The sequence below is a fragment of the Sorex araneus genome, chromosome X (assembly GCF_027595985.1).
Source record: "Sorex araneus isolate mSorAra2 chromosome X, mSorAra2.pri, whole genome shotgun sequence".
Lineage (NCBI taxonomy): Eukaryota > Metazoa > Chordata > Mammalia > Eulipotyphla > Soricidae > Sorex > Sorex araneus.
In genome coordinates, this window is record NC_073313.1 from 161,780,628 (window position 1) to 161,807,741 (window position 27,114).

Consider the following 27,114-nt stretch of genomic DNA (forward strand, 5'->3'; position numbering starts at 1 on the left):
CCATGGCCGGTGGAGTCCTAACTATGCCCCGGCAGCCTGATGGAGCCTTAAAGCACACGCCTTCCCGGAGGTGGCGCCAAATCTTTCCCGCTGACTTCCGCCGCAGCGCCAGATTAGTCCCGCCCGCGCGCACTGAGCCTGCGCCTCCCGGGGAGTGGGCGGGGCCGCGGCGCGCGCGCAGGCGCCTCCCCGGGAAAGGGCGTGGCCGCAGCGCGCGCGCAGGGCGCCGTGGGGGCGGGGGCGGGGCCGGCCGCGGCGGCTCCCGGGGCGGCCGCAGCTGGGGGCGGAGCCGCCGCCGCCTCACCGTGGTAACCGCAGCGCCGCGCCCCGCCTCTGCAGGCCTCGGGACTGTCACGGCCTCGGGGCGTGGGCAGGGCCCCCGACAGAGCCCCGCGGGCCTCTCTCTGCACCCCCCTCAGCCCCCCGCCCCGCCGCCGCCGCTATGCAAGGGGAGGACGCCCGGTACCTGAAAAGGTGACGACGACCCGAGCCCCGGGTTGCACCCCCAGAACCTCTCCCGGGGCTGAGACCGGCCCCAGCGGGGGGTGGGCGGGGAGGGAGGCGGTGGGGAGGGGCCTCGGGGGTGGGAGGGCTAACGGGGGGCGTCCTAGGGGTTGCAAGGTTCAACGCTCTGGTTTCTGCACTGACAGGTGATCCTTTGATCTCGCTTGCAGTATCTTCCTTTTGCAACAGTTTCCATCTCTTAATTTGCACCCGTGGTTACATTGTAGCCATCACTCAGGCCTCTGGGTCCCTAAGCAAGCATCCGGTGACATTCGTGAATGTTTACAGTGTATCTCTTGGATCCCTAGCAGGGGAAGCCGGCCTTTCCTGCTTTTTTGTTTGTTTTGCTATGAGTTGGTCAGGTTTGGCCTTGATGACATTCAATAAATAGCACCTGCACGTTGTCTGCTTGGTTCTGTACCCCTGGGAAGGGGAGTTTCAGTGTAATTTCTTACGTTCGTCCATGTTTTAGCATCCATCAGTGCTTTAGTCCCTGATTTTGACAGGCAAAGGGTTCCAGTGAGGGATGGGCTCAGGATATGCACCCTTAGCCACCCGGGTTACACCCTTGATGCCCATGAGAACCCTCTGGCCCCAGGGATGGAACTGGGTTTGGAACTGGGCCTGCGCCCTCACCCTTGCATTCTGCCTCAGGCCCCTTTGAAAGCAGAGTGCTAATCCAGTAGCACGATTTGTTTCTCTGTTGGTGATGAGATTTGGGTTGCTCAGGTTGTTCCCATCCAGTGACCATTGTGGATACGATGGCTGTGAATATTTCCCTGCTTGTTTATGACTGAGCACTTTGTTTCTTTTTAATTCATTTTTAAAATTTTATTTATTTTTTAATTAGTGAGTCACAGTGAGGGTACAGTTACAGACTCACACATTTTCGTGCTTGTTTTTCCCTTATGCAATGTTCGAGAGCCCATCCCTCCACCAGTGTCCCATTCTCCACCACCCATGAACCCAGTATCCCTTCCACCCCCGAATCCCATTCCCCCCCACACCCACCCTGCCTCTGTGGCAGGGCATTTCAGTTTGTTCTCTCTCTCTCTCTCTCCTTTTGGGTGTTGTGGTTGGCAGTAGGGGTATTGAGTGGCCATCGTGTTCAGTCTCTAGTCTACTTTCAGCACACATCTCCCTCCCCCCTCTGGATTTCCAATCACATTTTACTTGGTGTTCCCTTCTCTATCAGGGATGACTTTCCCCCAGCGTGTAAGGCCACCTCCAAGCTATGGAGCCAACCTCCTGGTATTATATATATATTCTTGGGTATTAGTCTCCTACTGTTATTTTATATTCCACAGATGAGTGCAATCTTTCTATGTCAGTCCCTCTCTTTCTGGCTCATTTCACTTAGCGTGATACTTTCCATGTTGATCCACTTATATGCAAAGTTCATGACTTCATCTTTTCTAACAGCTGCATAGTATTCCATTGTGTAGATGTACCAAAGTTTCTTTAACAGACATCTGTTCTTGGGCACTCGAGTTTTTTCCAGATTCTGGCTATTGTAAACAGTGCCGTGATAAACATATAAGTGCAGATGTCATTTCGACTATACTTTTTTATTTCTCCAGGATAATTTTTTTTTTTATTGAATCACTGTAAGATAGTTCCAAAGCTTTCATGATTGCGTTTCAGTCCTACGATGATGGAAACAGCCATCCCTCACATGTGTACATTTTCCACCACCAATATCCCCAGGATCCCTACCCCTCCCACCCCACCCCTCCCCCTGCCTCTATGGCAGACAATTTTCCTTTTACACTCTCTACTTTTGGGCATTATGGTTTGCAATCCAGATACAGAGAGGCCATCACGTTTGGTCTTTTATCTATTTTCAGCACACATCTCCCATCCCGAATGATCCCTCCAACCGTTATTGATTTAGTGACCCCTTCTCCATCTCAGCTGCCTTCTCCCCCAGCTCATGAGGCAGGCTGCCAACCATGGAGCATTCTTCCTGGCCCTTGTCTCTACTGCCCTTGGGTGTCAGTCTCGTATTATGTTACTTTATATTCCACAAATGAGTGCAGTCCTTCTGTGTCTGTCCCTCTCTTTCTGACTCATTTCACTTAGCATGATACTCTCCATGTCCATCCACTTAGAAGCAAATTTCATGACTTCATCTTTCCTAACAGCTGCATAGTATTCCATTGTGAGCACCAGTTTTTACTTTTGATCTACACCCAGTCGCTTCTGAGTCATAGGATAACTCTATTCCACGTTATCGCGGACTATGATTTTTGGTGCCTAGCATTTTATTTTATTTTATTTTTTTAATTTTTATTAATTTTTTTATTTTTTATTGAATCACCATATGGAAAGTTACAAAGCTTCCAGGCATGAGTCTCAGTTACATAATGTTCGAACACCCATCCCTTCACCAGTGCACATATTCCACCACCAAGAAGCCTAGCATTTTTTAAAATGCACACCAGTGGTGGATGAGTGTTTTAAGTTTTCTACATGCTCACCAACACTTATCTTCTGGGGGTTCTGTTTGTTTGTTTTTTTATTGCAGTCCTGTAAGTTTACATAGCTCTATGCTTTAAAGCTGCAATTTCAAGCCCTTTCAAAAGTACAGGTTGCCACACTATAACTGCTACCAGAGTACCAATTTTGGCCCTTCTGTTGTGTGTGAAGAGGAAGTTGATTGTGGTTTTATTTACATTCCCTGGTTACTAGTAACCTCCTCTCGGAGAGCCCGGCAAGCTACCGAGAGTCTCCCGCCTGCATGGCAGAGCCTGGCAAGCTCCCCGTGGCATATTGGATATGCCAGAAACAGTCACAACAAGTCTCACCATGGAGACGTCACTGTTGCCCGCTGGAGCAAATACTGGATGACAGTGCTACAGTGATACATGGTTACTAGTAACATTAGTCTCTCTTTTCCGGTGCTTTGTTTTTGCTCATTTGCTGCTGTTGTTGTTGTTGGGATGTTTTCAATACTGGGGTCTTATCAGATAAGGAATTTGCAGTTTAGTGGTGGGGGGGGTCTATGCCTACCTCTGTGCTCAGGAGTGACCCCTGGCTGTGCTTATGGTCCGTCTGAGATGGCCAGAATTTGAACTGGAGTCGGCAGGATGCAAGGAAAACCCCATACCTGTACTATCTCTTCGAAATAGTACAGAAATCTTTCTCTTTTTTTTTTTTCTTTTTGGGTCCCACCCGGCAATGCTCAGGGGTTCCTCCTGGCTCATGTACTCAGGAATTACTCCTGGCGGTCCTCGGGGGACCATATAGGATGCTGGGGATCCAACCTGGGTTGGCCACATGCACTGCAAATGCCCTACCCGCTGTGCTGTCACTCCAGCACCCCCCCCCCCCGTAATCTTTCTGAAAGTAGCTTTTAGTCCAGTCACGCCCTTCTCCCAGGGAAGACTGGGTGGAGGGGTGAAAGGGCTGAGCATTGGTGGTCAGGCCCGGGAACTGACGCCATATAAGCTTATGACCTGGCCATGATCCAAAGACTCCTAAAGAAATCTCAAAAGAGGGGCTGGAGCAATAGCATAGCGGGGAGGGCATTTGCCTTGCACGCCACCGACTCGGGTTTGATTCCCAGCATCCCATATGGTCCCCCAAGCACCACCAAGAGTAATTCCAGAGTGCATGAGCCAGGAGTAACCCCTGTGCATCTCTGGGTGTGACCCAAAAAGCCAAAAAAAAAAAAAATCTCAAAAGAGATCAACAGGAGCCAGAGCAATAGCACAGTGGGGAGGGCGTTGGCCTTGCATGTGGCCAACCCAGGCTCAATTCAATCCCGGCATCCCATAGGGTCCCCCGAGCACTGCCGGGAGTGATTCCTGAGTGCAGAGCCAGGAGGAACCCATGAGCATCGCCAAGTGTGACCCCAAAAGCAAAACATTAATAATTTAATTAATGTCATCCCGTTGTTCATGGATTTGCTCGAGCGGGTACCAGTAACGTCTCCATTGTGAGACTTGTTGTTACTGTTTTTGGCATATCGAATACGCCAGGCTCTGCTGTGTAGGTGGGATACCTTGTTGCTTGCGAGAGGGACGGAGGAATCGAACCCGGGTCGGCCACGTGCAAGGCAAATGCCCTACCTGCTGTGCTATTGCTCCAGTCCTATAAACAACATAATAATAATCTCTTCCACCAGGGCTTAATGGCACCAGGGTGAGATACAAAAATCTTCAGACTCTTTGTTCCTAAGGATCCCTTCTTTGATTGTTTTTAGCAAAATTTTCATAACAAGTAAATTATTTAGGGTCTACTATTGGGGCAGGCTGGGGTGGTGATTGGGAAAATTGGAAATAATGGTGGTGGGAAGGTGTGATGGGGGTGGGATTTGTTGTTGGAATATTGAATGTAACAAATCATATGTGCAACTGTATCGCATTTTTTTTTTTTTTTTGCTTTTTGGGTCACACCTGGCGATGCACAGGGGTTACTCCTGGCTCTGCACTCAGGAATTACCCCTGGCCGTGCTCAGGGGACCATATGGGATGCTGGATTTGAACCCGGGTCGGCCGCGTGCAAGGCAAACGCCCTACCCGCTGTGCTATCTCTCCAGCCCCTGTATAGCATTTTTAAAAATTTTAATCTAAATTGAATAATCCTATAGTTTCGCTTAAAAATTGGCCTTTGCTCTCATAATAAAAGTCACTGTCACTGTCATCCCGTTGCTCATCGATTTGTTTGAGCGGGCACCAGTAACGTCTCTCATTGTGAGACTTATTTGCTACTGTGTTTGGCATATCCAATACGCCACGGGGAGCTTGCCAGGCTCTGCCGTGCGGGCACGATACTCTTGGTAGCTTACCGGCCTCTCCGAGAGGGACCGAGGAGTCGAACACGGGTCAGCCATGTGAAAGGTGAACGCCCAACTGCTGTGCTATCGCTCCAGCCCTCATAATAAAAGTAACACTTCTTAATATACTAAAAAGGGGGTTTCTGAGCATTAAGGTGCAAGTCCCCTGTTCTGCACCTCCCTAGCACATGTCCCTCCCCCAGACATCAGGCAAACAGGGACCCTTTCACCAGACAGATTATCTGGCTGTGGTACTGGTATGCCTGTCACGAATCTGGCCTCATAGTTGAGTTCAAAAAGGTACTTTTCTACAAGACTGAGAATTGATACATATAGTACAGAGTTGGAGAAAAATTTTCTTTCTTGGCCCAAGTTGAGAGTCAGTCTGATTTAAATGCATGTTTTAATCCAACCCACATGTTCCTGGAACTAGGAACGAGATAAGAAAGACAAGAAAGAAGAGAAAGAAAGAAGAGAAAGAAAGAAAGAAGAAAGAAAGAAAGAAAGAAAGAAAGAAAGAAAGAAAGAAAGAAAGAAAGAAAAGAAGGAAGGAAGGAAGGAAGGAAGGAAGGAAGGAAGGAAGGAAGGAAGGAAGGAAGAAAGAAAGAAGGAAGATAGGAAGGAAGGAGAGAGAAAGAAAAGAAAGAGAAAGAGAGAGAGAAAGAGAAAGAGAGAAAGAAAGAAAAGAAAGAAAGAAAGAGAAAGAAAGAGAGAAAGAAGAAAGAAAGAAAGAAAGAAAGAAAGAAAGAAAGAAAGAAAGAAAGAAAGAAAGAAAGAAGAAGAAAGAAAGAAAGAAAATAGAAAAAATTGAGGGAGGGAAGGAATGGAGGAAGGAAGGAAGGAAGGGAAGGAAGAGAAGAAAGGAAGGAAGGGAGGGAAGGAAGGAAGGAAGGAAGGAAGGAAGGAAGGAAGGGAGGAAGGGAGAGAAGGAAGGAAGAAAGGTAAAGAAGGAAGAAAGGTAAAGAAGGAAGAATGGAAAGGAAGGAAGGAAGAAATGGAGGGAGGGAAGGAAGAGAAGAAAGGAAGGAAGAAAGGTAAAGAAGGAAGAATGGAAAGGAAGGAAAGAAGGAAGGAAGGAAGGAAGGAAGGAAGGAAGGAAGGAAGGAAGGAAGGAAGGAAGGAAGGAAGGAAGAAGGGAGGGAGGAAAGGGAGGGAGGGAAGGAAGGGAGAAAGAAGATCCTGAGATGTTGTATTCTGATTTCTCTGGCCCTGCCTATTTTCTTCTGTTCTGCAGGAAGGTGAAGGGAGGGAATATCGATGTCCATCCATCGGAGAAAGCGCTCATTGTCCAGTATGAAGTGGAAGCGACCATTCTTGGAGAGACGGGGACCCCATGCTGGGCGAACGAAAAGAATGTCAGAAAATGTGAGTTTTCTGCACCGGTGTGCGCTTTTCAAGCTGTGACCCTTGCACGGGCTTTGCAGAAATCTGATGTATTTATTTCACGTAGATGATAGACGATTGTGGAATTCTTAGGCATGTTTCATCTGAGCGAAGCAGAGGCTGTTAAAACAGAAACGTGGATTGTATTGATTACAGAGAAAGTGGGGCTGGGGGAGTATACTGCAAACTTCCGTTGTGATTTTTCCACGTAGTGAAAGGTTGTGAAGAATACAGAGAGTAACTGCAACTTGTGAAATCAGTGATGAGAGATGTATGTGTGCTTGGGGCTTTTTAGCTTCACTGAAGAAATCTTTCTGGTAGGGAACATTGTCCTCTCCTTTCTCTCCGGCTTTTTGGAAACTGGTTTGAGTTCCAGAATTCCCAAATGGGGCTTATTCCTCAAAAATTCCACCCTCAAGGCTGGAGTGATAAGATAGTGGGGAGGGATGCACGCCTTGCACACATCCGACCCCAGTTGGATCCAGGCATCCGCTAGGGTCCCCTGAACACCACTAGGAGTGATTCCTGAGTGCAGAGCCAGGAGGAACCCCTGAGCATCACTGCATGTGGCCCCCAGACAAAAAACAAAATCTTGCGCCCTCTGGAAGGTGTTGGTAATAACAGCAGACGCCCTGTTTGGTGCAGTGAAATATTCCCCTGCATCCTGCCTGCTTCCCCTCCTGCTCTGCTCTGCTTGCAGGGTCCCCCTGGGAACTGGCCTTTTTTTAATCGAGTCTGTGGTTGTGGGGTGATGATCTTGCTCTCTCTCTCTATAGTTCCATGGAGGTAGAGAAGGGCTGACATCACTTGTAGGGGCAGGGATTCAGATGTGGCCAGCGGCCCTGGCAGTATTGCGGGATCAGCAGCAGCCTCAGGGATAGACCCCAAGGCAAAGCGGCCCTTCCCTCCTGCGCTCTCTCTCCCCCTCTCTCCTCTCTCCTCACTCTCTCTCCCTCCCTCTCCTCTCTTCTCTCTCTCCCCCCTCTCTCCCCCCTCCTCTTTCCTCGCTCTCTCTCCCCTTTTCTCTCTCTCTCTCTCCCCCTCTCTCCTCCCTCTCTCCCCTCTCCTCTTTCTCACCCTCTCTCTCCCTCTTCCTCTCCTTTCTCTCCCCCTCTCTTCCCTGTTTCTCTCTTCTCTCTTTCCCTCTCTCCTTTCTCCCTCTCTCTCCCTCCTTTCTCTTTCTCTCTCCCTCTCTCACCCCTCTCCTCTCTCTGCCTCTCCCCTCTTCCTCTCCTCTCTCCCCTTCTTCCCTGTTTCTCTCTCCTCTCTCTTTCCCTCTCTCCCTCTCTTCCTCTCTCCCTCTCTTTTCCTGTCTCTCATCTCTCCTTTCTCCCTCTCTCCCCCTCTCCTTTCTCTTTCTCTCTCCCTCTCTCACCACTCTCTTCTCTCTCTCTCCCTCTCCCCACTTCCTCTCCTCTCTCTCCCCCTCTTCCCTGTTTCTCTCTCCTCTCTCTTTCCCTCTCTCCCTCTCTCTTCCTTTCTCCCTCTCTTCTCCTCTCTCTTTCCCCTCTCTCTCCCTCTCTCTTTTCCCTATCATCTCTCTCCTTTCTCCCTCTCTCCTCTCTCACCTCTCTCTATTCTCTCTCCTCTCTCTTCCCTCTCTCCCTCTCTTTGTTTCTCTCTCTCCCCTCTCTCTCTCCCATCTCTCTCCTCTTTCTCCCCTCTCTCCCCTCTCTCTCCCCTCTCTCTCCCCTCTCTCTCCCCTCTCTCTCCCCTCTCTCTCCCTCTCTCTCTCTCTTTGTCCCCCTCTCTCCTCCCCTCTCTCTCCTCCCCTCTCTCTCTCCCTCTCTCGTTCTCTCCTCTCTCCTCTCCCTCCTCTCTCCCCTCCCTCCTCTCTCCCCCTTCCTTCTCCCCCGCCACCTCATCTCCCAGGGTCACTCTCTTAGTCTCATAACCTTTCCACTACAAAAAGAATAGAAGGCATCGAATTCAATGATTGTCTAATAACCCTGCAAAATCAGACAGTCAAAATGATCATTACTCCGTAGTTCCCCAACATTTAAGATTGATAATGCCAAGTTAAAAAAGATGTGTGATGTATGTTATAGTCAAATAATCATTTATGTATAACTTATTCAAAGCTTTAAAAAAGAAAAAAGGAAGGAGGGCAGTTTTGAAAGCAGTTTGGGAATGGTTTGAAAAAAACAGCAGGTATCGAGACTTTCAGGACATTCTGAATGTTTGGAGTATGTTGGTGGCAGGGTTGTGAGAACACAGGCGTGACACTCTCCCCGGGTACACGCCACAAGACGTGTAGTAACGGAAAAGGTGCTGGTGGCACCTGTGGTTCAAGGCCCAGCTGCTGCCAGCATTTCCCGCTGTGTGCCAGCCCTATTTTCAGCCCTGCTGCAGAGGGTATATATATATATATGTATATATATATATATGTATGTATATGTATATATATGTATGTATGTATATGTATATATATATATAAAAAACAAATCACGAAAATCCGTTAATCACTGATTTCTCGGGTGGGCTCAGTAACATCTCATTTCGTCCTTTCCCTGAGATCTTAGAAGTCCATCTCGACTCGGCCCTCCCAATGATGTTGCACTGGGGGCTCTTCAGGGTCAGGGGAATGAGATCCAGCTTGTTACTGGATTTAGCATATGAATACACCATGGGAAGCTTGCAAGGCTGTCCCATGTGGGCAGGAAACTCTCAGAGGATTGCCAGTTTCTCCCAAAGGGAGAAGTAGGTTAAAAATTTCTTCTGAGAGCTTGCTTTTAAGTCTCTCTGGATGTTGGCTGTTGATGGGATTACACACACCTGGGTTCCTCTGCCGGCACTTCATGCATGAGGCCTGTCCGAATGTGTAGAGAGGGGCCTCCAGCATGGCTGTAGCTAGGTTCCAGTGGTCTTCGACCGCCGGGAGCTCTGCTTGGGGTGGGGAGGGAAGCTGGAGCCCATCCCCTCCGAGGGGCCCCTGGGAAGACAGCCAGGCGTGCGGGCAAGAGACTCCTTATATGTATATATATATATTTTGAGGGGTGGGGGTGGCCATATCTGGTTGTGCTCAGGGCTGGCTCCTGGCTGTCAGGGACCACATGGGGATGCCGGGCATGGAACCCAGGTCCGGCGCGTGCAAGGCAAGCACCCTCCCCCCTGTCCTACTCTTCAGCTCCAAGAGGAGCTAAGTCTAAATTGCAAAGGGTCCATTCAGAGTGATTCTGATGCCCCCCACACCCAGGATGACAAACGCCTGCTGTGTGCAAACACATTCTCGCTCCAGGTTCTAAATCACAACACACAACACACACACACACACACACACACGCACGCACGCACACACACACACACCCCTGCAGTCTTGTTCGTTCTCGCTCTTGGTCTCTTGGTTCTGTTGGTTCGTTTTGTGATCACTGCCTGCGTTTCAGGTTCTAAATCACAACACACATACACACACACACACACACACACACACACACACACACCCGCTGTGTGCAGACACATTCATGCTCCAGGTTCTAAATCACAACACACAACACACACCACACACACACACACACACCCCTGCAGTCTTGTTCGCTCTCTCGCTCTTGGTCTCTTGGTTCTGTTGGTTTGTTTTGTGATCACTGCCTGCGTTTCAGGTTCTAAGTCACAACACACACACACACACACACACACACACACACACACACACACACACACACACCCTGCAGTCTCGTTTGCTTTCACTCTTGGTTCTGTTGGTCCATTTTGTGATCACTGCCTGCATTTCAGACATGTCAAACACGTGTGAAAGACCTGCCCGTTAGCAGAAACCATTTGGAAACTTCTAGAACCTCACGCAGAACACATTTCAGAATGCAGACAGGAGCCTCACCCGATGAGAATTAAATGAGTATGTGGCTGTTTGTTGCTTGGAAAAGCTACAGGCTTCCTAGACCAGGGGGTTCAGCTCCCGGGAAGAGGTCCTACCTGAACGGGATTCGAGTAAGGGGATTTAGACACAAGGACAGAAAAACGCTCAAGCCACTCATCCTGTGACATATTCCACTCTCACCACGTGAGATTTGGAGAGGAACCCTAGGGGACTCGCCAGGAAAATGTGGTTTATTGAGAGCTCAAGAGGTCTTATCAATGGCAGCATCTGGGGGCGGGGGCGGGGACTTTCGAACAGGGGGCCTTCATATAAATTGAGATAGTTATGAAACAGAACTGTCACTGGATTGTAGTAGTGCCTTGGTCCCCGTCCAAAAGATCTGGGTTTCATTTCCTCCTCTGAAAAATGAAAGCATGGGTCCATCTTCAGAAGATCCCTCGTTTTCTGCGGTTTCCCTTTATTGACAGTTTTGGCCCCCAAAATAATATCAGTAACTAAATTTGTGAGTTTCTCGTATCTCAGTAGTTCTTAATTAGTAGCCTACCTAGTAAAGGTTTTAGTTTTCTGATTATAGGAGTAATCCAGAAAGCATGCGGCAGATATGTTCTAGAACTTCGAGCCCTATCTAGCTGGCCTTCATCTTTTGCAGTCAAGGAAATTTGTAGGGGAAAGACTTTAAAACAAGATCTCTGGAGCTGGAGCGATAGCACAGTGAGTAGGGCGTTTGCCTTGCATGCAGCCGACCCGGGTTCGATTCCCAGCATCCCATAGGGTCCCCCAAGCATAGCCAGGAGTAATTCCTGAGTGCATGAGCCAGGAGTAATTCCTGAGTGCATGAGCCAGGAGTAACCCCTGTGCATCACCGGGTGTCACCCAAAAAGCTAAAAAGTACATAAATTAATTAAACAAGATCTCTGAGTATAGTATCCAGTCTGGAAGACACATGTGAAATTTATATTTTTCTTGTTCCACTGTCCAGTTCAAATAATTGCTTTGACTCTTCCTAAACCTAATATTTAATACCTGTTACTGTCACTGTTGTCCCATTGTTCATCGATTTTGCTCCAGCGGGCACCAGTAATGTCTCCATTGTGACACTTCGTTGTGATACTTTGTTGTGACTGTTTTTGGCATATCAAATATGCCACAGGGAGCTTGCCAGGCTCTGCCATGTGGGCGGGATACTCTCGATAGCTTGCCGGGCTCTCCGAGAGGGATGGAGGAATCGAACCTGGGCTGGCTGCATGCAAGGCAAATGCCCTCCCCTCTGTGTTCTTGCTCCAGCCCATTTAATACCTATTCAGGTAAAATATTTTACAGTGGCCTCTGCAATTGTTTACATAAAGGACGGATTGTTTATCACTTGATACAGCCTAATCTGGGGGATTCTGCTCTTCTTGCAGCATTCGTCTGAAAAGCCTGAATGCCAACACCGACATAACCTCCCTGGCACGCAAGGTGGTCGAGGAGTGTAAGCTCATTCACCCCTCCAAGCTGAACGAGGTGGAGCAGCTACTGTACTACCTGCAGAACCGCCGCGATTCGCTCTCGGGGAAAGGTCAGGAGAATTCCAGCCCCCGGGAGGATGACCCCTGCAGAAGCAGTTACTTGCTTCTCTTTTGTGCTTTTGATATTCCAGTAACATTGTGAAATGCATGAGGAGGGAAAACGTACATTGGATTTCCTGCACACTTTACTCTGGGATCCTGCTGCACAGGATTCAGAATTGCTAGTTTCTCTTTTGCCCTGTGTTTAAATATACATTGAAATAAGGAGTTAAACACACACGCGCACACACACACAGAACAGATGTCCGCTAATGCCGAATTAATATAACTGCAAAGGCATTGGTAATAAATCATGTGGAAACTAGTGAAAACCTTCTCCCTTCATTGTCAGGGTAAAAGCAATCTTCTTTTCCTTCCCTCCTGTAACCAAAGAACTCTGAAGACCCTTCCTGTCTTTGTACGTTCAGAAATAAATCCAAAGTATTTGCTTAGCCCAGGAGTGATCGGGGGCGATCTCTCCACCCCACGCTTGGCTTTTTAAAAAATTATTTATTTATTTGTTTGTTTGTTTGTTGCTTTTTGGGTCCCACCCGGCGAGGCTCAGGGCTGACTCCTGGCTCTGCACTCAGGAATCACTCCTGGTGGTGCTCAGGGGACTGTATGGGATGCCAGGAATCGAACCGGGGTCTCATGCAAGGCGAATGCCTCCCCACTGTGCTATCGCTGCAGCCCAGAACTTATTTTTCTTTCTTAGCAGTTTCATTGGGAGGACCTGGGAAATGGGGGGGTGGCGGGGAAGGGAGGTATGTATCCTGCCCAGCAGTGCTCAGAGTTTGACCCCCCCCTACACCTCCAACACCGCCCTCTGACCCCCATCCCATCTCCCACCCCGTCAGGACCCCACCTCCAAATCCCCAGCCAGGACCCCACATACCAAAAGATATATATACATATATATATATATTTAACTGGATATTCACTTTGCACAGTAGGTGATAGAAACATAGTATTCTTTAATTGCTTCTGAGATTCTTTATCCTAAACTCTTTTTTTTCTCCCCTTTGCTTAATAAAAACCACCATTGTAGTCAATAATCTGAGATAAAATCTAGCTGCGGAAAAAGCGTAACCGTATGTTGAATGGCCTCTGAAAACAATTAGGGCTAATTTGTAGGACGTATTTGCTAGTTAGAACATAAAAAAAAATTTATGCTCCATGGGATTATTCTAATATATATATGTTGGTTAGGTTTTCGAGCCAGATCTTTAAAGCATTTTTGATCCTTTTTGGTTAGGGAAAAAAAAATGTCATTAATCAAGTAATTCAGTATATCAAGGCCCACAGTCTGACCCAGCACATTTTGGATACAGTGAAGATTAAATTAGCAGGGGCTGGAGCGATAGCACAGCGGGGAGAGCGTTTGCCTTGCATGTGGCCGACCCCGGTTTGATTCCCAGCATCCCATAGGGTCCCCTGAGCACCACCACAGGTGATTCTTGAGTGCAGAGCCAGGAGTAACCCCTGAGCCTCACCGGGTGTGACCCAAAAAGCAAACAAAAAAAACCACCACCAACAAAAACATTCCCTGGGGAAAGTATTATTTTATAAACTGTTCATTTCTAAAAACCCCTGTTTAGAGTTAAACTCAGCTTCAGACACATAAAAATGATCTAGAAATCCCAATTTTTTTGTTTCCTTATTTAAAAAAGAAAAACTTTTCTTTTTTACAGAGAAGAAAGAAAAATCCAGTAAGCCAAAAGACCCACCACCTTTTGAAGGAATGGAGGTAAGTGGATAGACCCTGTCAGGCATTTTCTGACCACTGTGATTGATTCAGACAGACACGAGCAGATGGAAATTTTGGAAAACTGAATTTAGCATATCTGAGATGGGTCACTGTCATCCCGTTGCTCATCTATTTGTTCGAGCGGGCACCAGTTACGCCTCTCATTGTGAGACTTATTGTGACTGTGTTTGGCACGTCGAATATGCCACAGGGAGCTTGCCAGGCTCTGCCGTGCGGGCGCAATACTCTCGGTAGCTTGCCGGGCTCTCCGAGAGGGGCGGAGGAATTGAACATGGGTCGGCCACATGAGAGGCAAACGCCCTACCTGCTGTGCTATCGCACCAGCCCCTGAGATGGGTAGAAACATTATATTCATGGAAGACAGAGAAATCTTGGGGCTGGAGCGATAGCACAGTGGGGAGGGCATCTGTCTTGCATGCAACTGACCCAGGTTCGATCCCCAGCATCCCATAGAGTCCCCCGAGCACCAGCAGGAGTGATCCCTGAGTGCAGAGCCAGGAAGAACCCCCGAACATCGCCGGGAGTGACCCAAAAGGCCAAAAAGAGGGGGCTGGAGCGATAGCACAGAGGGTAGGGTTTTTGCCTTGCACGCAGCCGACCCGGGTTCGATTCTCAGCATCCCATACGGTCTCCCGAGCACCACCAGGAGTGATCCCTGAGTGTAGAGCCAGGAAGAACCCCCGAGCATCGCCGGGTGGGACCCAAAAAGCCAAAATGAGGGGGCTGGAGCGATAGCACAGCGGGTAGGGTGTTTGCCTTGCACGTGGCCGACCCGGGTTCAATCCCCAGCATCCCATAGGGTCCCCCAAGCACTGCCAGGAGTAATTCCTGAGTGCATAAGCCAGGAGGAATCCCTATGCATCGCCAGGTGTGACCCAAAAAGCCAAAAAGAAAAAAAGAAAACGAAGAAAGCTTAATTGAAGACAAAACTGGGGGTTTCCCAATAGTTATTCTTCATCCCACGTCTTCACCCATTGTATTCAAAGAGGTCTTAGCTGCGGTTGGCATAAGTCTGATTTCCACCTGTCCAGAGGACAGGACAGGCCCCCGATTACAGGATCAGCGTACTGCTGGCCAACCCCCTCTTCCGTCAGAAGCACACCGTGAGCTCTCCCTTTGTTCCAGATCGACGAGGTGGCGAACATTAACGACATGGATGAATACATCGAGTTACTCTACGAAGATATTCCCGACAAGGTTCGGGGCTCGGCTCTGATCCTGCAGCTGGCCCGAAACCCCGATAACTTGGAGGAACTGCTACTGAACGGTGAGGCTCGTATATAAATATCAAAAGTAGTGAAGATCTGGGGGCTGGAGTGATAGCACAGCGGGTAGGGCGTTTGCCTTGCACGCGGCCAACCCGGGTTCGAATCCCAGCATCCCATATGGTCCCCTGAGCACCGCCAGGGGAAATTCCTGAGTGCAGAGCCAGGAGTAACCCCTGTGCATCGCCAGGTGTGACCCAAAAAGCAAAAAAAAAAAAAAAAAAAAAAAAAAAAAAAAAGTAGTGAAGATCTGGGGGCTGGAGTGATAGCACAGCGGGTAGGGTGTTTGCCTTGCACACGGCCCACCCGGGTTCAAATCCCAGCATCCCATATGGTCCCCTGAGCACCGCCAGGAGTGACCCCTGTGCATTGCTGGGTGTGACCCAAAAAGCAAAAAAAAAAAAAAAAAAAAAAAAGTAGTGAAGATCATTAGCTACTTAGTTGGGGGGTGGGTGGGAGGGAGGTATATTGGGGTTCTTGGTGGTGGAACATGTGCACTGGTGAAGGGATGGGGGTTTAATCCGTATATGACTGAGACTTAAACCTGAAAGCTTTGTAATTTTTTTCACGGTGATTCAATAAAATAAAAACTTAAAAAGAAATAAAATAAAAAAATAAAAGACAATCAAGCTTCAAAAAATATAAAAAATAAAAATGCTGATTAAAAAAAAAGTAGGGGGAGAGGGGCTGGAGTGATAGCACAGCGGGGAGGGCATTGCATGCGGCCGACCCGGGTTTGATTCCCAGCATCCCATAGGGTCCCCCCACCCCCGAGCACCACCAGGAGTAATTTCTGAGTCCAGAGGCTCAGGAATCAGCCCTGAGCATAATAAATAAATCATTATAGCACTATAGCACTGCCATCCCGTTGGTCATCGATTTGTTCAAACAGGCACCAGTAACATCTCCATGGTGAGACTTGTTGTGACTGTGTTTGGCATCTTGAATACGCCACGGGGAGCTTGCCAGGCTCTGCCATGCGGGTGGGATCCTCTCGGTAGCTGGCCGGGCTCTCCGAGAGGGGCGGAGGAATAGAACCCGGGTCAGCCGCGTGCAAGGCAAACGCCCTACCCGCTGTGCTATTGCTCCAATCCAAATTAGTCAATTAATTAATTAATTAGTTAATTAGTTAATTAATTAATTAATTAATAAAAATATTGGGGGGGAGGTGAGTGCTGGAAGGAGGCCACAGAGCGTAAGTTGCCTCGCCAGCTCTGCTGCTAAGATGCGTGTCACAGGTGTGAGGTTCGTGGGCAGGCCGGCCAGGGCTCGATCCCCCAGACTCCAGCGTGGCCCTCCGAGCCCCTCTCATGGTAAGCCCTGAGCACAGCTGGTGGTGCACAAAAAAAAAAAAAAGAAGAGAGAAAAAAAAAGTCCTTGCGAAATATGAATTCTAAACTTTAGCGGAAGAAGCGAAGATCATTGATCTCCCGAAGTGAGGCAAGTTCTCGTTTTCCAAATCTTTCTTCCCTGTCGTGCCCCAGTTTCAAATCCCTAGTTGCGGAGAGACCCAGTTCCACACACGAGAGTGCAAAAGCTAAGGAACTTGATTATGAGCCTGAGCCAGCGCTAGCTTGAGCCAGGGTCCGAGTCTCTTCCAATACAATGGAGTCTTCTTTTTTTTTTTTTTTTTTTTACAAATGGTATTTTATTTTATTTAATTTATTCATTTATTTTGCTTTTTGGGTCATACCTGGCAATGCACAGGGGTTATTCCTGGCTCTTCACTCAAGAATTACCCCTGGCGGTGCTCAGGGGACCATATGGGATGCTGGGAATTGAACCCGGGTTGGCTGCGTGCAAGGCAAACGCCCTCCCTGCTGTGCTCTTGCTCCAGCCCCTACAATGGAGTCTTGACAAGGACCCCGACTCCGAATCACAAGCGGTTTCTATAGGGTTCAGAGTTAAAAAGCAATTTATATATTAGTCTGTTTTTAGCATCGGCCCTATTACAGTGGTGGTCAGCAATTAGGCAACGGTTAGCAGCAGTTTCTAAAGAGGGGACAGTGACCCCTCTTGACCGGCCGGACCCAACTGCCCAATTCCTTATCTTGGCAAATGACTCAACTGGGAGTTTACCAGAAACTGCAAGTCCTGCTCCGGGGAAACAGAAACTGAGGCCTAGCTGAGACCTCATGTTAGCTGCAGCTTGTCCTGGCTTCTGAGGAGCCTGCTTTGGGGGTCTCACATTCCCCCCTTTTCTTTAAACTAAACTGAGGAAACTTCCTCAGCCACTGGGTCACTAGTGTATTGGTATTACTGTCTCATAACCATAAGCTGAACTGTATTTATTCCGCTCTTACCAAAAACCACTATCTTGTTCAGGGTGCAAGAGGTCCATGGTCAAGGGCAAAAGCAGGAGCACTAGGGATCTCAGTTGATGCGATCAGGGTAACAAGTTGACTTCCCCAGTTCCCTTTCTATTCCAAGATACCTGTAGCACAGTCTTTACTTTACCTTTAAACACGGTTCCGGGGAGCTGGAATTGGCAGGGTAGGAGGGGAACAAGCAAGGGGTTACGTGCAAGCAAGCCAAGTATTGTTGGGTTCCCGGTATAGGGGCTCTTCTAGCTGGCCTGTGGTATAATCGCTGGGGGGGGGGTGTCACTCTATAGTTGGTTACAATAAGCTCGGTAGGTCCCTGAACAGACACACGTCCCAACGTGGGTCATAACTCGCACAGATCAAGATTAATTCTAGCTGTCTCGGTACTAGGAAGTACCCAGTGCCCAAAGTAGGGCAGGTAAGGTGCTCTCTCTGCAGCTTTCACTACGAGCATACAGAGACAGAGAATAACCCGTGCCCTTCCCACGGTTCCCCTAAGTCACTTTCATCCATCTTATCTTGAGGGGGTTGCCTCCTGCGGTCCGGAAACGCCCCTGGTCCATGTTGCTCTGTCTCCAAGGGAACAGGAAGGTCTTACGTGTGAAACGTGGACCCAGGTTTTGATTCCGTCCACCTTCAGAGCAGTTGGTGTGGTCAGGGTCACAGTACAAGGACCTCTCCACCAAGACTCGAGAGTGGCGGTCTTAGGTCACCTGACTCCGACGAGGTCTCATGTGCACGGATGAGGAGTTCACTCTGGCAGTATGTGTCAAGCCCTGCATGGGGGTAGCCTTCATGCCTGCAAAGGCCAGTAGTGCCCGGAGAAGGGAGAGATCATACGTTCTGGCCTACACTTCCTCTTTCAAGGCGAAGGTGGAGTAGTGCCAGCCCACCTGAGACTTTCAAAGGGAATGGATTTCTCCCTAAAGGGGGTTTGCACTTACAACAGGGCAATTGGGATTTTCAAGGCGGGCTTCCTTAATCTACCGACCTGTATCAATATTCCCCTTGAGATTTCACCACTTTAAATCTGTAGTGGGGGGCTGGAGTGATAGCATAGCGGAGAGGGTGTTTGCCTTGCACTCGGCCAACTCAGGTTCAATTCCCAGCATCCCATAGGGTCCCCTGAGCACTGCCAGGAGTAATTCCTGAGTGCAGAGCCAGGAGGAACCCCTGTGCATCGCTGGGTGTGACCCAAAAAAAAAAGCAAAAAAAAAAAAATCTTTAGTGGGAAAATGGTCGAAGTTCCATCTTCTGGAGCTGCTTCCTGCTGACACAGGGATGCTGACCCTACCTGCACCAGGGGTGAAATCTCAAGCTACCTTAGTTTTTAATGAGGCCCAGGCAATGAATTTGAGAAATCAAATCAGCTAGGCTAAGGAATGCTACTTGGAAATGACCAGATCTTGGGGCTGGAGCAATAGCACAGCGGGTAGGGCGTTTGCCTTGCACGCAGCTGACCCGGCTTTGATTCCCAGCATCCCATAGGGCCCCCCCCCGAGCACCGCCAGGAGTAATTCCTGAGTGCAGAGCCAGGAGTAACCCCTGAGCATCGCTGAGTATGACCCAAAAAGCAAAAAAAAAAAAAAAAAAAAAAAAAAAATAGAAATGACCAGATCTTAGAGGCAGAAAAACAAATGACAAAAGCTCAGGGTACAAGAAACAATTTTCAATAGCATAGGAAGCACAGTTCTGAGTTACTTCCTTGTTACTGCCCTGTTCATCCCTTTCACTGATATTTCATTGCATTAGTCCAGGTGTCAGTAATTTTCAGCTTTCCTTTAGACACGTCATTCCAGTGCCCATTCTTCCTCTTCTGCAGGGTCTTCTGGCTTCGAGGACATATTCTCTAATGGGGTATTAATCCCATGATGGAACAAGAATTGAGAGTTGTTAAAAATCTCTGTTCTCTCTATATGTATTAGCTAAGAATAGATACTTAGAACCTGTTTAGATGTCCACTCTCAGTACTTTAGCCAATTGACAGGCTGGGGGAAGCAATTGATCCTGTCCTTTGGGCTACAGTCCCCCCTGGTAAAGCTCTGGCTTCTGTTTTTCGTGGTGACATTTTTTTTTCTTTTTGGGTTACACCCAGCGATGCTCAGGGGTTCCTCCTGGCTCTGCACTCAGGAATTACTCCTAGCGGTGCTCGGGGGACCCTATGGGATGCTGGGAATCGAACCGAGGTCGGCTGCGTGCAAGGCAAATGCCCCACCGGCTGTGCTACCGCTCCAACCCCGAGTGGTGACATTTTTAAGGAATGTGATAATGTGGACCAGGGAGCTAGCTGGTAGTTCACGAACAGGACCAGGGCACATGTGGCTAGCCCAGACAGCATGTGCAACCCTGAGATTCTTTATAGACTAGACAGTTTACTTGTTAAATTACCCAATTAGTCAATCACCTTTGTAAAACTAGAATCTGATTCTTATAAAAAAAAAAAAAAGTGGGGCTGGAGCGATAGCACAGTGGGGAGGGTGTTTGCCTTGCACGCGGCTGACCCGGGTTCCATTCCCAGCATCCTATATGGTCCCCTGAGCACCGCCAGGAGTAATTCCTGAGTGCAGAGTCAGGAGTAACCCCTGTGTGTCGCCAGGTGTGACCCAAAAAGAAAAAAAAAAAGTTACAGAAACATGGTTTTCTCTCCTCCTTCATTTTAAGTTTGCCAGACGGCATAACAAACCTGGCTTGTTCTTTTGCATCAGCACAGCAGATTGGCCAACTCTCCATCTGGGGTACCCCCGTAACTCACTGGGGGTTGGTCAGAGACAGAGCAGGGGACATGCCAGTGACGGTGTTTAATGTCAGGGCTATCCCAGGCTCGCCCATAAGATGGAAAGATCAAGTTCCACGATGAACTTGATAGAGGTAGAGCCTTCAGCCCTCTCACCCTCTGTCCTGATTTTTCCAAACCAGCAAAACATGGTCCAGTTTTCTGAAACTGGCAAAACCTGAATAAAGTTCCTATGCAGTATGGGGAGAGATCTTCACCGCTCGGGTTCCCGGCCAATGCACCAGATGTTGTTCCAGTTCCACACATGATAATGCAAAAGCAAAGGAACTTGATTGCTAGCCCGAGCCAGAGCTAGCCCGAGCAAGGGTCCGAGTCTCATCCAACGCAGTGGAGTCTTGTCAAGGACCCGGACTGCAAATCCTTACGAGTCTGAGCCAGCGCTAGCCTGAGCTAATGATAAAGTTCCTTTGCTTTTGCATGATCATGTGTGGAACTACGCTTACGGGTCAAGCCTGAGCTAGCCACATGTGCTCTGGTCCTGTTGGCTAGCTACCAGCTAGCTCCCTGGTCCACATTATCACATTCCTTAAAAATGTCACCATGAAAAAAAATAGTCACCATGGAATTTTAATTGTGATTGCATTCAAGTTATAAGTTAATGTTTTTTTTGTTGTTGTTGTTTTATTTTGCTTTTTGGGTCACACCCGGCAATGCACAGAGGTTACTCCTGGCTCTGCACTCTGGAATCACCCCTGGCGGTGCTCAGGGGACCATATGGGATGCTGGGAATTGAACCCGGGTCGGCCGCGTGCAAGGCAAATGCCCTCCCCGCTGTGCTATCGCTCCAGCCCCTATAAGTTAATGTTTATCCACATCTAAATGCTCTCAGCTTTTCAGTTTTACTCTGTGACTTTGGGCTGGAGCGATAGTACAGCGGGGAGGGTGTTTGCCTTTCACACGGCCAACCCGGGTTTGATTCCTCCGCCCCTCTCGGAGAGCCCAGCAAGCTACCGAGAGTATCCTGCCCGCATGGCAGAGCCTGGCAAGCTCCCTGTGGCGTATTCGATATGCCAAAAACAGTCACAACAAGTCTCACAATGGAGACGTTACTGGTGCCTGCTTGAGCAAATTAATGAGCAACGGGATTTGCTCAAGCAAATCATTGACTTAGTAGCCTCTGTACCATTTCTATGGTTATTTCTCTATACTAAGGACATTTCTCTACACAAAGAGAGAAAACTGCAATGAAATTAGAAAATAGGGCATAAGCCATTCCCTAAACTTACAATATTATAGAACATAATTTTTCAAGAGATATCCTAAGTTCTTCTGGATTACAGTAGTGAGAGGCTTTTGAGAAATGTCGAATTAAACAGCTAAGTGGGACTGGAAGATGTTAAAACATTTTAAAAATAGCTAAACCAGGTTCTTTGTTGAGGAGATTTTTTTTTTTTGGCTTTGCATATGCATGTAGTTTTTCTCCATCGTTAATTAACTCCAGAATAACTTAGTTCAAAGCATACATTATACTATTGCTCTGCAAAGTGGTTTTGAATAGTGCTGGGAAGTGCTATTGTTGAATGTGAAATTTTATTTCTTATAAATTTTTATTTCTTAATCTAAATGGCCATGAAGTGCAAATAAACTAAATATTTTTCTACCACAATAATTACTAAGAATGCTATCCATGAAGTACAAGAGATCCCCAGTGCCTATTATGGAAAATTTAATTATGATCTCCATATCACACAAACATTTTCCTTCATTATTTTATTATTTTAAGAACCGGCTAGCCATATAACAACACTAATTTGAAACTGGTTGCATTACGTTATGTTCACGATAATTTTGCTTGACTCGTTAAGTTTTGCACCTTTCTCAAGACAAAAAGTATAGCAGGAGTATTTATTAACCTGCCCTGAAGCTAATTTTATAAAAAATTTTTTTAAGTTAATTGGCATTAGTTTAATATGCTGTAAAAATATTAGACCAACTTTCTGCTTCTAAGTTTGGTTATTAATGTGCTACCCTTACGCTAGAAAGCTTCTAAGTTCCTCATTATTTTTTATGCTTTGTTTTTTTCCCCATTCACCACTATTAAATTTAACGACATTATAACTGGAAATGCAAATCAAGATATAAATTATTTCACATCCTCTCCTGTAATAGACTCTGTGTGATTCCCTCTGTCATATGTTGATCGTCCTAAACCTCCACTTATGAGTCTTCAAGTGAGAGTTGGCTTCTCGTTTCAAAAATAGCGTCCCATGTTGGAAACAAGCATCCTATTTTCTGTCCCAGTTCTGTTGACGCTTCATGACTTATAAATAAGGAGACATTTAAAACTGATCGTCTTTCCTGTCGGGGACTGATCTCTTGGGCATGTTCCCTTTTGCCTTAGAAACCGCCCTGGGTGCGCTTGCAAGAGTCCTGAGAGAAGATTGGAAACAAAGTGTCGAACTGGCCACAAACATCATTTACATCTTCTTTTGCTTCTCTAGGTAAGTAGACTGAGGGCAGGAGCAATAGCACAGTGGGTAGGGTGTTTGCCTTGCACACGGCCCACCCGGGTTCGATTCCCAGCATCCCATAGGGTCTCCTGAGCACCGCCAGGAGTTATTCCTGAGTGCAGAGCCCCCAACCCTGCTCACATTTTACACCCCAAAGCCCGTGCAAGCCTGAGAGACTGCACGCAGAAATGAGGCTCCACAGAGAAGACAGACGGGGGTGGGGGGGAGATGAGATGGGGTATGGGTGGGCAAACAGGGCCTCTGGGGGAAGTCCAGAGGGAATCACGCAGACCAGCCTTTGGGGTGTAAAATGTGAGCAGGGTTGGGGGCTGGAGCAATAGCACAGCGGGGAGGGCGTTTGCCTTGGATGCGGCCGACCCGGGTTCGATCCCCGGCATCCCGTAGGGTCCCCTGAGCACCACCAGGAGTAATTCCTGAGTGCAGAGCCAGGAGTAAGCTCTGAGCATCACCAGATATGACCCCAAAAAGCAAAAAAAAAGGGGCTGGAGCAATAGCACAGCGGGGAGGGCATTTGCCTTGCACGCAGCCGACCCGGGTTCAAGTCCCAGCATCCCATAGGGTCCCCTGAGCACCACCAGGAGTGATTTCTGAGTGCAGAGCCAGGAGTAACCCCTGTGCATTGCCGGGTGTGACCCAAAAAGAAAAAAACAAAAACAAAAACAAAAACCCAGACTGACCCAGAGTTCATGTCAGAAGATATTATTAGTATAATTCAAAAGTATATTTATATGCACATACAATCGGCATATATAATCATATCTGTCTTATGTATGATTATGTGTTATTTATTTACACATTCTTTAACTGTTCATTTTGACATATTATGAAAGGTTTCTAGCATCACTCTATTCTAAAACTGCGCACCAGTGTATAAATACCGGCTGAATATATATTTGAATGAATGAATTATCTCAAAAATACATGCAAAACGTAATTACAAATACTGTTCTAGTTTATTCTTTGTTACTTCATCCAATGATAGGACCCTATTGTCAGTTTTGTTAAGACAGTGTGAATGTTTTAGATTACCTGAATAGTATTTTGGTTTGCTGCAAAAATGTGTTCAATTTCTAGCCTAAAAATAAATGTCCATGTCGAAGTCTGTACATTGAATTGACTTTCTTCATTTATGCCCTGGTTGCCCGACACAAATTCTGGGGGCTGGAGCAATAGCACAGCGGGTAGTGCCTTGCACGAGGCTGACCCGGGTTCAATTCCTCCATCCCTCTCAGAGAGCCCAGCAAGCTACTGAGAGTATCCCGCCCGCAGGGCAGAGCCCGGCAAGCTCCCCGTGGCGTATTCGATATGCCAAAAACAGTAACAAGTCTCACCATGGAGACGTTACTGGTGCCCACTCGAGCAAATCGATGAGCGAGACAGTGACAGTGACAGACAGAACCCAGCACAGCTCACCCGCACCCAAAGGGCATCCCTGTATATGTACTGACATTTGTTCTTGTTCTTTCCAGCTTTTCTCAGTTTCATGGGCTTATCACTCACTACAAAATCGGAGCTCTGTGTATGAATATCATTGATCATGAATTAAAAAGACATGAACTTTGGCAAGAAGAACTTTCAAAGAAGAAGAAAGCTGATATCCTTTCAAACAGGCACTTTCTCCCCACTTCCGATGCCTGTTAATCAGAGTTTGGGATGGGTGGAATGTTGGTTTTTCTCTTTTCTTCTTTTTTTTCTTCTTTTTTGTCATTTGTATTATTTGGAGGGAAATGCAAATGTGTTGAAGGCTAAGCTAAGGAGTATCACTGTATCACTGTCATCCTGTTGTTCATTGATTTACTCAAGCAGGCACCAGTAACATCTCTATTACACTCAGCTCTGAGATTTTTGCAGCCTCTCCTTACTCATCTTTCCCAATGATTGGAGGCTCTTACCGGGTCAGGGGAATGGACCTATTTTTGGTTATGCCTATATGCCTATGTTACTGTTTTTGGCATATTGAATACACCACGGGTAGCTTGCCAGTCTCTGCCCGTGCGGGCGGGATACTCTTGGTAGCTTGCCGGGCTCTCCAAGAGGTATGTATATATCTGTTAGTGTATTTTGGATATGAATACGCCACGGGGAGCTTGCCAGGCTCTCCCAAGTGGGCAATAGACTCTCGGTAGCTTGTCAGGTTCTCTAAGCTAAGGAGAAAAACTCAGAAATAATGTACTTTGGGACATGTGTCATATTTGTATGACTTGAATTAGTTGGTAAGATAAAGATAAATTAGTTGGTAGTGGTATTCCTGGGTGACTATGAGTATCTCTACTCACTAATATTGGTACTTTTTAGCCTATTATACCATTTCCTAAAACTTTCCAGGGAGCGTTTTTCAGTAGGTCTGCTTTGAAGAATGTGGATGGTCCTTTTTTTTTTTGCTTTTTTTGGGTCATACCCAGTGATGCACAGGGGTTACTCCTGGCTTTGCACTCAGGAATTACTCCTGGCGGTGCTCAGGGGACCCTATGGGATGTGGGATTCGAACCCGGGTCGGCTGCATGCAAGGCAAACGCCTTACCCGCTATGCTATCGCTCCAGCCCCAAATGTGGATGGTCCTTAACTCAGATTGTTTACTTGACGACGATCCTGACAGCCAAACCTTAAGAAAAGATTATGAGAAAACTTTTAAAAAGTACCAGGGGCTGGTGGTGAAACAGGAACAACTCTTACGAGGTATGAATTTCAGAGCAATGAGACGCGTGACAGGGAGTCTTCAGGGTAATATCAGTAAAGCTAATAGAATAACAGAAAGTTCCATAAATTTTGATATGCCCCAACTTTATAGCTTTGTTTTTTAATAGTGATCACCTTTTTTTTTTTTTATTGAATCACCGTGAGATACAGTTACAAAGCTTTCATGTTTGGGTTTCAGTCATAAACGACAACTTTAAATGTGTAACATATATATTTTTTCTTTTTGGGTCACACCTGGCGATGCACAGGGGTTACTCCTGGCTCTGCACTCAGGAATCACTCCTGGCGGTGCTCAGGGGACCCTATGGGATGCTGGGAATCAAACCCGGGTCGACCGCGTGCAACCGACTGGTGGGGGGGTACCCCACATCAGAGCCGAGGGGTGCAGTGTCGGTGCCTTTACAGTCTGTGACATTCATATAACCACAAGGTCAGCAATCAACACTTAGGGTCAGCACCAGTATCACCTGTGGTCCTCCGAGCACTTCCGGGGCTCACTCCAAAAAACCCCAAACTCCTGGAGGTGATAAGATACCAATTGCAAACTCTGTACAAGGCGAGGACCTCACCCACTGTACTATTTCTCCAGCCCCTTAAAAATATTACACATTTAGGGGGCTGGAGCGATAGCACAGCAGGTAGGGCGTTTGCCTTGCACGTGGCCGACCCGGGTTTGATTCCCAGCATCCCATAGGGTCCCCTGAGCACCGCCAGGAGTGATTCCTGAGTGCAGAGCCAGGAGTAACCCCTGACCTGAGCATCGCTGAGTGTGACCCAAAAAGAAAAAAAAAAAGCAAAAAAATAATAACCAGCGTAGCCAGAACGACCTTTGTCCCGTGTTGTTAGGTAGAAATGATTTGTCAGCTGTGGGTTCAGTGTCATCTGGCCAACTCTGCCCTGTTCCCTTCCCCCAGTGGCTCTGTATTTGCTCCTGAACCTGGCCGAGGACACGCGGACGGAACTGAAGATGCGAAACAAGAACATCGTCCACATGCTGGTGAAAGCTCTCGACCGGGAGAACTTCGAGCTGCTCATCCTCGTCGTGTCGTTCCTGAAGAAACTCAGCATCTTCATGGAGAACAAGAACGATATGGTAATTCACACGGAGCCCATCTGTGTTCGCTGTTGTTTGAATGAGAGTGGGTCGAAGGGCCAGAGAGTGAGTGCAGTGGGTAGCGCGTCGACCCCTGCACCCGACACAGTGCCCCAAGAACAGAGCTGGGAGCACGCCCCAGTCCTGCCGGGTGCCCCCCTCCCCGACCCCCGCCTCCCCAGGTAAAGCTAGAAACAAACATTTTCCAAAACCAAGAGGACAGAAATGTAAAGAACAAGACAAAAGACTCGAGAAAATACTAGGATGCACTGCAACTTGCGTCTCCCTTTCTTTTCAATGTCTTGGGCTGTGTCAGTTCAATCCTGCTTCCCTGGGAGGGGGGGGGTCTCTAGGTTTACTCTGGGCTCTGCACTCAGGGATCACTCTTGGCGGTGTTGGGATGCTGAGGATCGAACCCAAGTTGGCAACGTGCCAGGCAAACGCCCTCCCCACTGTGCTGTCGCTCCAGCTCCCAAATTTTCTGTTCTTTCCTACCCATGATCCTCAGTCAGACCTTTTCAGTTGCTGATTTTTTTAACCCCTGATTATTGCCAGGTGTGACCCAGAAGGAAAAAAAAAATAGCAATAAATAAAGCGATAAATGAATGAAAATACCGTGACCGCCTTTTGTCCCGCCGGGCCTCCCAGAACCTCA

General features: G+C 47.7%; 1 protein-coding gene across 1 annotated transcript in view; it reads left to right on the top strand.

The window, feature by feature from the left end:
* The first annotated feature begins 229 nt into the window (after positions 1-229).
* KIFAP3 (kinesin associated protein 3) overlaps positions 230-27,114 on the top strand; it is a 101,217-nt gene continuing 74,332 nt past the window's right edge. Inside the window, 10 exon segments of the mRNA XM_055121488.1 lie at positions 230-474; positions 6,519-6,604; positions 6,607-6,649; positions 11,903-12,057; positions 13,738-13,793; positions 14,940-15,081; positions 22,539-22,638; positions 24,138-24,262; positions 25,247-25,345; positions 26,281-26,459. Coding sequence (XP_054977463.1) covers positions 443-474; positions 6,519-6,604; positions 6,607-6,649; positions 11,903-12,057; positions 13,738-13,793; positions 14,940-15,081; positions 22,539-22,638; positions 24,138-24,262; positions 25,247-25,345; positions 26,281-26,459 — 1,017 coding nt within the window. The 5' untranslated portion in view covers positions 230-442.